A 14,244-nucleotide genomic window follows, 5' to 3' on the forward strand; every position below is an offset into this window, starting at 1 on the left:
GTTATGGATGATCAGTGTATATTTATATTATACTTTAGTAAAGGTCTTAAATGGTTTTATCCATAATAAAATGAGAATGTAGAATATTAAGACAGCTGTCATAGCTACTAGAATCCACGTCAAGCATTTTAAATTAAAAACTATGGACTTTACAAATACAAATACAGTTTACAAGTCTGTGTAAAGAAAGCAGTCAATAATAATAACCTTCACTTTACCTTAACTCAAAATCTGCCCATTGAACTTAGATGTTGCTTTAAAAATCCAAGATGATTATTATTCATAAAAAACAGTATTTTTATATAAAAAAAAATGTCATGCAAGAATTTTTCCTATTTTGTTCTCTTCACCAAGGTCCTAAACTGGTCATATCACATATTGTCATAAATAGAGTATTGCCTTGTAAACAAGTTGACTGACTGACTGACTGACTGACTTGGGGTCAGCTTGGTGTAGGATTTGTGCATAAGTGACTCATTTCATTTGAATGTGGATGTGTTCTTGAATATAAACAATATTTTAGTTATCGCCGATCTAACATTTGCACAACACAACCTCCAATGTGTAAAAAAAAAGGAATGAAGGAAGGAAAAACTTAAGAAATAAAAGAAGTTGTGCTGGTTGAACAAAAAAGTGTACCACGAAGATAGATCTTGCTTTGTACTTGCAAATTGGACCCAAGTTACAATTTACCTTATGTACTGTTAATTTTTCAAATTAGTTATACACTGGCCCGCACATACATTTAGGCTTTAGTTCCATTAGCATGCAAAGTGTGCCATCTTAAAAGCAGAAATAGTCGTCGTTCATCACTGTATTAATGTATTCTACTTGCTTTAATGTATACCGCCTGACTAAAAATTATGCCGCCTCTATTTTGGTGGTTGTAGCCTTAGTTTTTTTCCATTTGTAAATAAGATATATATTGTATAAAACACCAAACCACCCACTGAAAAAAAAGATTTCACTGACAAGTTCAAATACCTTCCACTTAATATTTCTTTCCTGACATACTGTGACGGGGAAAAAATGGCTGCAGAAATTGCCATCATCAGCTGTTCCTTTCAAAATTGCCATGTCCCTCATGACCGATAGCCCACTGGTTGTCTCTTTTATGAATTCCTGGACAATTGAAGCAGAGTCTATAGACTGTGTGCCATCAAACAATCAGGCCAGATTCTATTCATGTTCTATTAATGCTCCTGCTTTAAAAAAAAAAAAATTATTAGCCTTTGAATGATTTCCTGTAATACTTTGTTTCAGGAGGGTACAAACTCGCACTTGCTCTCCTGCTTATTCCCAGGTTGCAAGCAGAAACAATGAAACCATCTTAAATAAAATAGAATCAGATTTTGGCATTGATTATATTATAAAGCAAACTTTAAAAAAAAAGAGAAGCATGTGTGTGGACCAAATGTTTTAGGTGTTTAGTAATTCCACTAAATGATACCTTGCTAGAACTGAAAATAGATTAGATGTCCATCATGTGCTGCCATTTCCTGCCATCTGTCAGTTAGCCCCATAAATATGTATGCATTTGATTTGGTTGTTGATTTCTATAAGCAATGTCAAGTGATTGAAATATGTGCAAATTCGAATTCTTTTCGTTATTGCGTCCCAAGCGAAACGTTCAAGTACTATAAGTTGCCAGCCTACTCAAGCACAGAAGAGTGTTTCAGAGCATGCTGAATCTCTGCGGGTATTCTTTTGACAATTATGATGTGCCTGCAGGAGCAGAATCTGCCTTTTCTTCCTCATCTCTCCACTGCGCCGTTCCTGTCATCACTGAACAGATAATTTAATCAACACATCAATCACGCAATTCACGAGCAAAGTTCAAAATATTCACAAGAAAAAGTGCAGTCCACTTCTTGATCCTCACATTTTTTAATTGGTTCTCCTGAGATGCAATGGCTTTTCACATCAAAATCAAATGTAGCCCTATTTCTTATTTCACTTGGCTCACAAATCTCTTATTATATTAAGACCCAAAAAAAAGTCACTAAATGTCTTTTTCATTTTATGTTTAAGATATTTTAAATGATACACAAAAATATCAAGTTAATAATATTGAATGTGTGTGTGTGTGTGTGTGTGTGTGTGTGTGTGTGTGTGTGTGTGTGTGTGTGTGTGTGTGTGTGTGTGTGTGTGTGTGTGTTTCCTTTGGGAACTCCATTTTTTGGGTAGTGTACAGGGAAACCCTTTTTAACTAGGCCATTTTGGGACAGTAAACATGTAGCCACTCTGCAAACGGCAGGTCATGCATGGAGAAAGCCGTCCACAGGGGACACCAGGCTTCCAGCAGGCTTCAGGAAGACACATAGAGTCACTATGGCGACAGCAATCAGATGCCTCCTGGGACCAGGGCGGACAGAAGAGCGGGGATGAGGGACAGATGACACTGAAATCAAGCAGCAGACGATTCATGTGGCATCGTATACATGCACACATATACACATATATGCACACTCTTATGCAAGAATGCTCAGGCACACAAAAATATATAATAAAAAAAACAGCTCCATTAGAAGAACATGGCACTGTGCCCCCTCACTTTCGCTGTCTTGCCATTGGCTGCAGTCCACCCTAACAGATGGGCTGGTGTCACTAGGCTGCTATTAACTGGACACTTGCCTCGACTGTGGCATGGAGACCAAAGCTTGCTGCATTATACACAATAAGAAACTGACCAAGCTACGTGCATTCACACCCAGTATATGTATATATATAAAACGAATCCCCTTTTATACAGATGCTAAGTGTTTAGAATTAGATCATCCTACTTCATCTGCAAATAAAGTCTGATCTCATAGCTCGTCATTGATATTTTCAGATAATGACCAAATCACATTAAAATGAGGTCATTTCTTTGTATTCCCAGTCTAAGAACATGCATTTGCCTCAGTTAATAAAACAGTAAAACAACACTAAAATGGAAAAAATTTGCATATTGTGTACATGAACACAGTGTGGTTGCTAAAAGATAAAGAGCAGAATCCTGTTTATTCACAAATAGGTTACTTGTAGTATATCTATTTTCGTTGCATTTTTATTTAATTTACATTGCTACAAATCTGGAATTCCAATTCCTGTTTTCAAAATTAAGCCTTGTGTTGCATTAAAATCTGCCAAAATTGCCGCTTACTTAAAGTTCAAGAAAATTTTTTTACTTAATTCACATTCATCTATTAGTTAACTTTTCATATTTTTCATATATTTTACTGTAATAAGCTCAATTTCAGATCAAATATTTTTGAATTAATGAGGTAAAATAATTAGTAATCTTTTTTTTTGGTGACTTTGTCCAAATACATTTTTAAAATTATAAAGGTCATTCAAAAAATGTTGGTCAGGCATCAAATTTAATTTATAAATGTATTGATGTTGATGCAGATGATGCAAGGAAAGCGTTCTAGTTCAAATAAAATGTAAATGTTTGTTCCTAATTATGCATGAAATGAATCCCAGAAAAAAAAATTCAACTCAGTTCTACAGCAGTTGAAAACTCTTGTCTTCTTTGTTGTGCAATTTTGGCCTTGTGTCAAACAATCCTAAATGAGAAGTTACAATAACATGTCTATATACACATGTAAATTTTTGCAGTAAAAATGTTTTTATTCATATAATGCCTAATGAATTGGCGGTATGGCTCTGATCTCTGATAGTCAGATAATTGTTAATGTTCTTGCTGCATTATTGCAGAGCATCAGTTCTCAGATCAAATGTAGCCGAAGCAGGCGGGTGGGTGAAAATAGAGTCAAGAGTGGGCCGAGCATCTTGTGCGCACTCCGAGCGGCAGGAGCACTGAGCCGAACCCGACGCTTGGGAGCAAGGCACCGACGAAAAAACAGATGTGCCCGTGTTACATTTGTTAGAACAGTCTTCTCACCTTGTGGTAACACTGCGAACTGTAGCTGTAGGAGAGCGTGATCGCCAAAGAGAGATGGAAAGAGGAGAGAGAGGCTGAGGAAGGGTGTGGGAGGAGAGGGGAGGAGAGAGAAACGAAGAGAGAGAGAAAGGGTAAGAGACAGGAAGGGAGGGAGTAGAAGGAGAGAGAAAGAGAGGGATAGGGTAGAGGGAGAGCTAGAGAGAGAGGAGTTTAAACTAAGAGCTATGTTTTGGGACGGAGTAATCTGCTAGAGAGCAGTGTGTGGATCGGAGCGCATTGTGCAAGTGAGTGTGCGGGGGACAGATAAGGAAAGAAGCCCGCCAGACCGACTGCTTGTTTTAATGTGCTGACTCTGGAGAGATTAAAAAAATATATACTGACTCTTCAGTCGTGTGCCGTAAGCCAGGGCACGAGCTGAACATTTAACAGAGGTGCACCAAAAACAGGGCGTGAAAGCGGACAAAACACATCCAAGCAAATCAGTCCACTTAGAGGATTTTTTTCCCTCCCTTTCTCCTTTTTTAAAAAAAAAAAAAATCTGTTTCCTTTTTCTTTCGCTGGGACCGTTCCCCGTTTCCGGTAGAGACAGTGAAAAAGGAAGGGAGACTTCCACTGACGGACAGCCACTAGAGCAAGTACACAGAGGCGCGAGGACAAAAAAGAATCAGTCGCTGATAACCAAGATGTTCGAAATCAGCCGAACCCTGAACGCCGCCTTGTTGAGCAATGAGGTAAAGCCATGCGATTTGCTTCTTCCTTCACCATGCTTTTCTCAGTGTGTGAGTGTGTATGTCGCCAACCATCCCCTCGGGTGTGCCGTTTCTGTGTGTCTGTGTTGTATTAACGAACCCATGCTTATAGAACGTTGCAGCTGCATCAGGTTAGCTTCATGTCCAAGGAGTGTGGAGCAGGTTTAGATCCAGGGCTGTTTAAGGATGCAGAGAGCCGCACTGCCCTCCGTAATGGATGAGAGCCTAGACTCGCTGTCTCTCCCCCACAACACACACGCACACACACACACACACACACACACACACACACACACACACAAGCACGCACACACACACACACACACACACAAGCACGCACACACACAAGCACGCACACATACACACACACACACGCACACACCCACACACACACACACACACACACACACACACACACACACACACACACACACACAAACACACACACAATCATTTCATTTTCTCATTTACTCAAAGCAAGATGGTTCTAACTGCTGAGCTTGCTTGATGACTAGCCCATCTGGGGCTCACACTGTGTGTGCATGTGTTTATGCGCGTGTGGGTGTGTGTTTGTGTGTATATCTATGCGTGCGCGGGCGCGTGTGTATGTGTATGTGTACGAACGTGCTAGCACAAGCGTGAACGCGAGCACTCGGCTGCCTGTCGCTGTAGCTGTCCACCCTTCTCACTCTGTCCTCTCATCTATATTCCTTCTTTCTTTTTGCTCCCTCTCTTTTTACCATTCTATTTTGTTTCCCCCCCTCTTTCCCTTTCTCCTCTTTTGTTTCTTTGTCTCGTCCTGTGTGTGATCGTGCACCTTGCAAGCAGTATCTGAAGATGATGGTAAGGTACTCCCAGTACTCGGCACTAGCCCAGGCTGAAGGCTCCGTCCCAGGCATGGGCTCCCTGCTTTTACCCCACGATCCATCCAGCCAGCCGGGGGCCAGGTCACTGGGGGTAAGAGGATAGACAGATGCGTGTGTGTAGAGAATGAAAGAAATCAAAAAACAACGACCAAAAAAAAGAGGAAGTGTTATAATAGTTGTTCAATTTAATTGAATGAGTGCAGCCTTCAGGCTTTATTAGCAACAGTTTTCATGCTTTCTTGTGTAATGACTATTTATTTCACTAACATTAACAGCAGTGACAGAAAAACAGGGAACATCTACTGACTACTTTGTGCATGCCGGTGTGTGTTTATACTTTTGTGTGTGCAATTGAAAGCATGTGTGTATGTTTGCGTGGGTGTGTTTATGCATGCAACTAGTCGTACTGGGATCTGAAAGGTTGCTTGTAGGTGAAGCGTAATTGGATTGCGTAAGACGTATGTCCTTGAATTTTGAAACTTTCCCCCCCCATCTTTGTGTACTAGACCCTTTTAGAGTTGTTGAAGTGAAAGTGTTTCAGCATGCTGCATTGTGGGACAGAATTTAATAATGCACAAACTGTTATATTGATTATATTTATTACAGAAGTGCACTGTTTTCTTTTTTGTGGATTTTAAAGGCATATGAGCAACGACATAGCTGACAATTTAGCTTTTTTTCAGTTTTCACTTCCATACAATTTTTTACTAGAGCTCCATTTTTCAACAAAGCTACATATAATCACGGCGATCCAACACCTAATAATCGAATACATAACCGAAACTGACGATAGGCTGCTTGCTCTCTTCATTTTGAAATATTTGTGCAGTATGACATTGAGCTGATGTAGTGTTTCTCGAAGGGGAGCAGAATCTGCCTGAAGAAAAGAAAGCCCGTGCAGTGCAAGGAAAGCCATGACAGACTGGTACGGTATGTGACGGTCGATTAAAAGTAAATCCCTGACTTGGTGCATTAAATCGACATGAAGCTGTGGGTGTCTAATCTGTGATGGGCTCTCGTTCCCCACAAAACAGGATCAGCCTGCCTGAAGCTGCAGCACTTTCTTACACAAAACGCCACACTAGTGATTGTGCTGGAGCTCCTCTGCCAACACACACACACACACACACACACACACACACACACACACACACACACACACACATACACACACACACACACAAGCACTGCGATGGCCTGACGTGTGCTTTGGCTTAAGAAACAGCTAAGCAGTGTTTACCAGAGATAGCAGATCTTGAGACCCGTGTGTTTTATAAACACAGCAGAACAGTTACTATTGTTTTGTTTTTTGTTTTTATGATTTTTCTCTTTAGTTTGTAGAAATACATGAATTAAACAAAAACAAAAAAGGAAACAGTTCCAATCAAAACCATCATTTAATCTTGATTAAAGGATTATTTTGGTTTCATGAATTTGTATTTGGCAGAAGAAAGCAAGCCAAGCATCTCCAGCTCAATCAATACATCATAAATTAGCAAAAGTCAGAGAATGCTTTGCATGATTTATGCCTTCAATTGGGAAAGGAGCAGGAAGAAAGTAATATTTTGTATTATATGAAATTAACAAACAGATTGAGCGTACTGAAATATAATAACATTATTATAACATGGACCGTGACGCACCCACTAAGAACACCACACTATCCAGAAGGTTCCTAATGAATTACAGGATTTTGTTTCAAACCGCAGGTATAATGTATTGTTCAGGGACGAAGAATGTGACCGTGTAGTCCGATATGCTAGGCTGAGCATCAGCACGCTGGAAAAAACCCAATAATAAAAAAGAATCGCACACAAGCCATGATTCTTCTATTTAAACGTGTTTCAAATAATTAAGCGAGTTAAAACAGACCATCGTTACTGTGATTAATGGTACCTTCATTAAGTGAAGCCAGATCATTTGCATACATTAGAACAGTGTGAGGCAGGAGGTAAGAGGCTATCTGCAAGCGCGCTTCATGAAGCAGACACATCTTTTCAGCAAATTAATGCACAAGCTTTTTATACGCATTAGACTGTTGAGAGAGCAGGATTGAAAAAAGCACGGAATCTAAAATATTTAATGTTCATACATTTAGTGTTCAAAATAAACCTAATATCAATGAAATATAAATCCAGAATTTCTGGTTGAAAAAAGAAAAAAAACATCCATCAACCAGGGTAAAAATGGAGAGCGTGTAATTATTAAAACGAATGGCGCACTGAAAGAATCAATAAATCACAAGTGCATCATGATAATGAAGCTGCCATTAATATACAGTGTTTGAGCAAAAAGCAGTTCATTAGCGCAGCGGCTAATGGCTGCCGCATTAGAACGCTGTGCCACCCCAGCTCACTATTTGTCTGAAAGCTGCCGAAATTCTGAAATGGCATTCGAACAGGAGAAACAAATACAGAGAGGTTTTTTTTTTTTGGAAGGAGTGCTGGTGACACATGACCGGCGCGCTGCATGCTGTGCTACATTGAGCGTAGTTTGATTCCCAACACTGGTTGATATTCGACATGGAAAGGCAAACGTTTTCCTGGAAAAAAAAAAGAGCAGAAAAAGCCAGTAATGGGAAATGTGTTGTGATGAAAACACGGTGCCAAAGGTGAGTGGTTGAGTGGACAGACGACGCTACAGGTAGAAAATACAGATTTAAAAAAAAGAGTATAATTCTGATAAGGAAATTCATTCACACATACACAGTGCTCTTTTTAGAGCTGCTTCATCCCTTGGTGTTTTCTTTAACTTCATTTTCAGCCATTTTGAAGAGGTTATGATTTCCCCCTAAACTCATTTGAAGGAGCAGAGAGGCAAGCAGTGAGTTGGTGGAATTGTGGAGCGATTGGCAAATGTCTGTTGGCAGTGTTTGAGACAGGCAGGGTCAGCTCTATTTCACAACAGTGATTAGCTCGGCCCATCTGCCGGGCCGAGCGGCTCCTCCTGCTGTGATTGCACTGTTTTTCTGCTTAATGTAGCCCAGGAAATTAGTTCATTTGTGCTGCTCAACCCCAGGCCCACTGATCCACGACCAGGTGCGGCATTCTATCGTGCACAAAGGCGCAACGAGCGCGCGTGTGCGCATGCGAGCGAGCGCACGTGTGTATACGTGCTTCCACGTGCAAGAGAAGCAAAGCATCCAGGGAAGCACATTCATCAACTACGCCAGCATTTCAGCACAATAGCGGTAGATTGCGCTCAATCACATTCCTGCATTAAAATAACGTTTTCCATTTTTCTGATTTTTAGAAGCCATTTCGCTGCAGTTGAATCATTTTATCATCAGCCATTATCTTTATTATTCATTTATTTTTCATTTATTAATTTCTTAAATGTTAAATAACTATTATACCTTTATTTATTTTAAGATTCTGCTTTTTTTTTTATAAAAAAAAAAAATACAAAAAAAAAGAATAAATAACATGTGATTCCTATTGTTCAGTTATATAACTAACAGGGCTAACAATTTTTAACAGAACACACCTTGATTTTAAAGGACAGGCTTGGAAAGCAACTATTTAAGCTGTAGGTCAACCACAGGTCACCACACATACACATACACACAGCCACACAAGTGTGAAAATCACATGCCGAGGAACAGAAACTCAAAATCTGCGACCTAGCAATAAAGAATTCCCTATTATTTGCATCAGATGGACCTGCTTTAAGATACAATAGAAGCTTTACTTGAGGAAATTTAGATATTCTATTTCATGACATAAAATGTAGAGTAAATTGACAGTGTATAAAAATAAAAAAAAAGGAGCAAAAGTGCCCAGAATCAGACTGGCCGTACTACAAAGTAATGATTCCTTCTGTTGTACTCAAGATTGCATCAGTGACATCACCTGACAGCTTAGCCTCTTCCATAAACGATTTATCCTCTTTCTTTCCAATTACACTGAACAACAGGAAGTTGTCTTCAGCGCTGCTGAAGGTCTGCTGGACAGTGCACACACAGACAGGGCTGGAACTGGAGCTTGAACAGAAACAGTAAAGGACATGTAAGATTCTTTATATCAGAAAATAGACTTGTGGTGGTTAAATAGTACCTCAGAGTTGCTGTTTTAAATTACAAAGCATCTTTTATTGGCAAAAAAAATTGAGTGGGACAACATGAGAGTAAGAGTTACATTCAAGAAAAGAGACGAGCTGAGCTGGACATAGTCAGGCATTTGACCGAGGGAGAATCAGAGCAGCTTACTCCAGTCTAGCCTTCGCTCCCATTTCCTGGAAAAGACAGGTGTCATTTACTGGAGTTGCAGCCCTCTATAGTGCTACTAATCAGAAAGAGAATCTGAAATTATCCAGTGATGAATCGCAGAGCTGCAGATTACAGCTCAAAACACTGACTCGTTTTTATTCTCCCACCGATCGCACTGCTATGGTGCTATCTGGCTGCTAAAGGATGAGGACGAAAAGGAGATGGCTGGATGCCATGAAAAGCTTTGAATTGCACAGTCCCCTACCACTGCCACCTCTCTCACCCTTTGAAAAGAAAACAAAGGGAGCAGTGACTGAGAGAGGGGTCAGCATGGTGTATGTAGGTACCTTGACCTGGAAGAAAAAAGCCTGTGATTTTAGCAGCAACAGGAGGGCAGTAGGTGGGCAGGCTACCCAACACCCCACCCTCCAACCACACACACACAAACACACACACACACACACACACACACAAACACACACGCAGTGTAGTTCTGTGATTACTGTAATAATGCAAAAATTAAGATGATAAATGTAAGAATCAGTGACAAGTGAAAGCTTCGTGATATAACACTGTTATCAAAACATAGAATACACAATTGAAAATCTATAATACAAAGAAATTGCTTTTTTTTGGCACCAATACTCCAGCAAGCAAATTGTAAATTACTATATAAAATTCAAGGTTTTTTTTCCCTTACATAATTACTATTCCTCGCTAATCCAGAGACCTCAGTGTGATATTTTTCCCTGACAATACAAGCGTGGTGAAATTATTATGATTATTTATTGTCTTCGATCTATTTTACGATTATTATAGATCAGATTCAAGAGTGCTTCATGAGAAATATACTAAATTGTGTGTGTGTGTGTGTGTGTGTGTGTGTGTGTGTGTGTGTGTGTGTGTGTGTGTGTGTGTGTGCATGTGAATGCCTACTAGTCGTTTTAGCCTAGCTTGCCTAAGTACTGTAATTAACATTTTTTGCTAATTGAAGACGAGCTAGGCAAAAGGGCTGCAATGTATAGAAAATCAGCCTCTCATTAATCAATCTCTCTCTCTCTCTCTCTCTCTCTCTCTCTCTCTCTCTCTCTCTCTCTCTCTCTCTCTCTCTCTCTCTCTCTCTCTCTCTCTCTCTTTCTTTCTCTCCCCCTCTGTGCTTAGCCTGAAACAAAGGCTGTATTATCTGACTTTTGCAGTTCAGACCACTGCTTTGGATTAGGACACTACAAATCAAACACGCATGACTCAGGATAACAGGAAGAGTAAAGTATTCTTGGTCGGTTCCAAACATAAAGCCGCAGATTCTAAAGCTGATCGATACACCTGCCTTTTGTAGTCTAATCACCTCTCGTAATCAGACAGCCATCTCAGAGCTGAATGAGTAAAGCTGCTATGACTCATAGGTTGGAGATAAAGTGATAAATATGACCAGCGCCTGAATGATAGGCTGAGCCCGAGAGCTGACACGTTGACAAACGGCACTGCTTCTGCTAAATTGATAGATTCTTAGTCTATTCGGTTTATCGATCTGCTAATTGTGCAGCGGGGGGAGGGGAGGGCGTGGACGCGGTCATGGCCGTGAATAACCGATGGATGTCTGTGGCTTGCATCGGCTGCTGTGGAAGACCTCAGAGGCGTGGTCTTGCTTCCGCTTAATCGTCCTCTTCGCAGCCCCAAGGAGCCGTTAGTCCCTGCTAGCGCTCTCTTCACATTAATAATGCAGTCTCTCTAACAGCAGCATTCAGCTCTAAATGCTCCACAGTAGAGGCTGTCCAAAACATCAATAGCTGCTCTGCGAAATAACCCCATTTGATGCTGGGGCAAAGAGAAAAGTTACAAATGATAATTACTCCTTAAGGCATTCTTTCTAGAGCTACAGTGACTTTCTTTCTTTCTCTCTCTCTCTCTCTCTCTCTCTCTCTCTCTCTATCTCTCTCTCTCTCTCTCTCTCTCTCTCTCTCTCTCTCTCTCTCTCTCTCTCTCTCTCTATCTCTCTCTCTTTCTCTCTCTCTAAAGCACTTTGACTTTTTTGGAGGGGGCTAGCAGCAGTGAAGGGGTGGGTGCATGGGGGAGACAGGAGGTGAAGAATTACTAATGCTTTTTCCAGAGCTCGGCATGACAAGGTGACGGCAGATGTACAGACAAGCAGAGATGGGCAGGAGACAACAGAGCGGAGACACAGTCGGATATAGCTTAAATTTCTATGTAATTTCAATCCGGAGATCAAAAGGTCATAGCAAAACAACAGAGTGCACTATTACAATGTACCAAACACATGCCTTTAATTCTATCACTATCAGTATTGGTATGCGATCGCATGCGATTATAAAGCATAGGCCTTTAATTCATTGCGCATGGGCTGAGACTGTTGATATGTGCTAAATGAAAGTGTACAATAGATTGGGGCAAAAGAAATGCAATAATGGCTGCTACTTTAAAGCTGGTCAGTGCACTAGTGTATGCTTCCTCCTCTGAAGGGGAGCACTGATTAAAGCCTTGGCCAGATGGACCACAGCGGTCCTCATTGTCTCACTGTAGAGCCACCGACCAGGATCAAACATAGCAAAGGCCATCCAACAGCCAAGTGCCCCCAACACCCACTTTCTCAGCCACCAGCCTCGCACACCACACACCATGCTAATGAACAGAAAGGACGAATTTCACTCGCCGTCACCTCTCAAGTAAAGTGACCGAAAGAAGAACGTCCCGTTGTGAACGATACCCTCCGCTCAGAGATTCGTCGCCGTGAAGTTCGTTCACCAAGACAGTTATTGCAATAGACTTCTTTAACCTATTAAAATAACCTGCTATGTTTTAAATGAGTATTCGATGAACTTGGCTTTCAATAGAAAGCCCATCCGTGAAGGATTATAAATGTGCAGTTATAACAGTGCAGCTCTGAGCAAAATGATGGCAAATAAACGTTCTGTTGGAAAAGTTTACTACTACGTTGGGCAATGAAACAAGTACTGAAACCGCTGTTCAGACAGAAAGGGAAATGGTACTGTACACATTTGTGCATTTTTAATGTTTTTTTCCTGGTTTTATGTACACTGATTTATTTTTTTCTCATCTAAAAGCTTTTGTTGCTAAATCACTTTATTTGAAATTGAAATAATGGCAGTAGATAGAGAGAGTCAGTCCAAAAGAGAGAGGGCAGGTTGTTATGGGAAACTCTTTCGATGTAATGTGCATGAACAGGGCCAGCAGGTGGGATATGACACATTCAATACATTTAAGGCTCATCATCATCAGAGACATCAGCAGCTGCAGTGGGGCTGGGGTGAGAGAGGGTCCGTGTTTACTAAACAGCAACAGAAAATTAAAGGCAGGTGGCGTGCTGGCTCGGCCACCAATTAGTGACTGTAGGATAGCTGTTCTTTATATCTATTGGGAACCGATTATGGATCGGAAGAACGCAGACTCATGCACTCTCATCCGGTTTCTTCTACAAGTACATCACTTGTGTTCTTTGAAGCTACACAGTGTGGAGAAATTGTGCATAGGTTTTTATAGACAAAAATTTTAAAGGCTTTAATCTTCCTTTTTTTTAAATACTCAGTACACACAGAAACCAATTTATATGGCTCATATTGTGATTATGGTCAACTAATGCTTTTCACATTCCGGCTTTAAATATTGAAATATGTTCATTAGTAATATCCAGATTACAAGAATCTGTTCAAGCAAAGGGCTTTATAGGTTTTGATATGCGATATTTTCCCCCGATACATACACACAGAAGCAAAGCACGAAACTAACGAGTGCACACACAGTGTTTCAGTTTCTAAAAAGAAGGCAGTGATGCATTAAAAATCCTCAGTGGTAAAGACAGGACATTGTCAGAGCGGGTTAAAAGAAGCTTCTGAAAAGGGAGGCGGAGTGAACGCAACTCGAGTTGACACCTTTAGAATAGTTTAGACTTAAAATAAACCTGTGATGATGGAGGGTGAAAATTGAGAAAAGGTATGTACTTAAAGGGATTTTTTATTTTTTTGCAAACTTTGAAACAATTATCACCACGTCTCTCACATGTTTCAGCATGTCACGCTCCACTGAGAGGTTTAGAAATATAGCACAAATCCTAGTTATAAAAAAAGGAGTTCGGGAAATGTCTATACCAAACACAAACATGTTTTTATATATATATATATATATATATATATATATATATATATATATATATATATATATATTCAGATTCCTTCTTTAGCTTTTTCTCTGAACTGGGGAATGAAGAAACAGAGAAACAGAGATTTTTCGAGACGTTCCCCAGTTCAGAGAAAAAAGCTACAGAAGGAATCTGAAAATTGAGAGGGAGAGGGCAAAATATGTTAAATAAAATATTGTGATTATTAGTTAATATGAAGTATTTATTAAAAGGTGTAATCCAAATTATAAAAAAAAGTGAGTAACTGTGTGTGTGTATTTGAGTAAATGTGTGTGCATGTGTGTGTGTGTGTGTGTGTGTGTGTGTGTGTGTGTGTGTGTGTGTGTGTGTGTGTGTGTGTGTGTGCGTGGATGTGGATGTGG

At 40.2% G+C, this 14,244-nt stretch overlaps 1 protein-coding gene across 6 annotated transcripts in view; it reads left to right on the forward strand.

Annotated features, from left to right (window-relative positions):
• Window positions 1–3,806: 3,806 nt before the first annotated feature.
• Window positions 3,807–14,244, forward strand: part of elavl4 (ELAV like neuron-specific RNA binding protein 4) — a 68,046-nt gene continuing 57,608 nt past the window's right edge. For 3 of the 6 annotated variants that reach the window (XM_083555524.1, XM_083555515.1, XM_083555523.1), the window contains exon 1: window positions 3,807–4,620. In XM_083555524.1, coding sequence (XP_083411650.1) covers window positions 4,573–4,620 — 48 coding nt within the window. In that variant the 5' untranslated portion in view covers window positions 3,807–4,572. Of the gene's footprint in view, window positions 4,621–5,466; window positions 5,596–14,244 lie in introns of all 6 variants that reach the window. The other 3 variants (XM_083555521.1, XM_083555522.1, XM_083555520.1) reach the window with 3 other exon arrangements.

The sequence above is a fragment of the Silurus aristotelis genome (genome assembly GCF_946808225.1).
Source record: "Silurus aristotelis genome assembly, chromosome: 11".
NCBI classification, from domain to species: Eukaryota; Metazoa; Chordata; class Actinopteri; order Siluriformes; family Siluridae; genus Silurus; species Silurus aristotelis.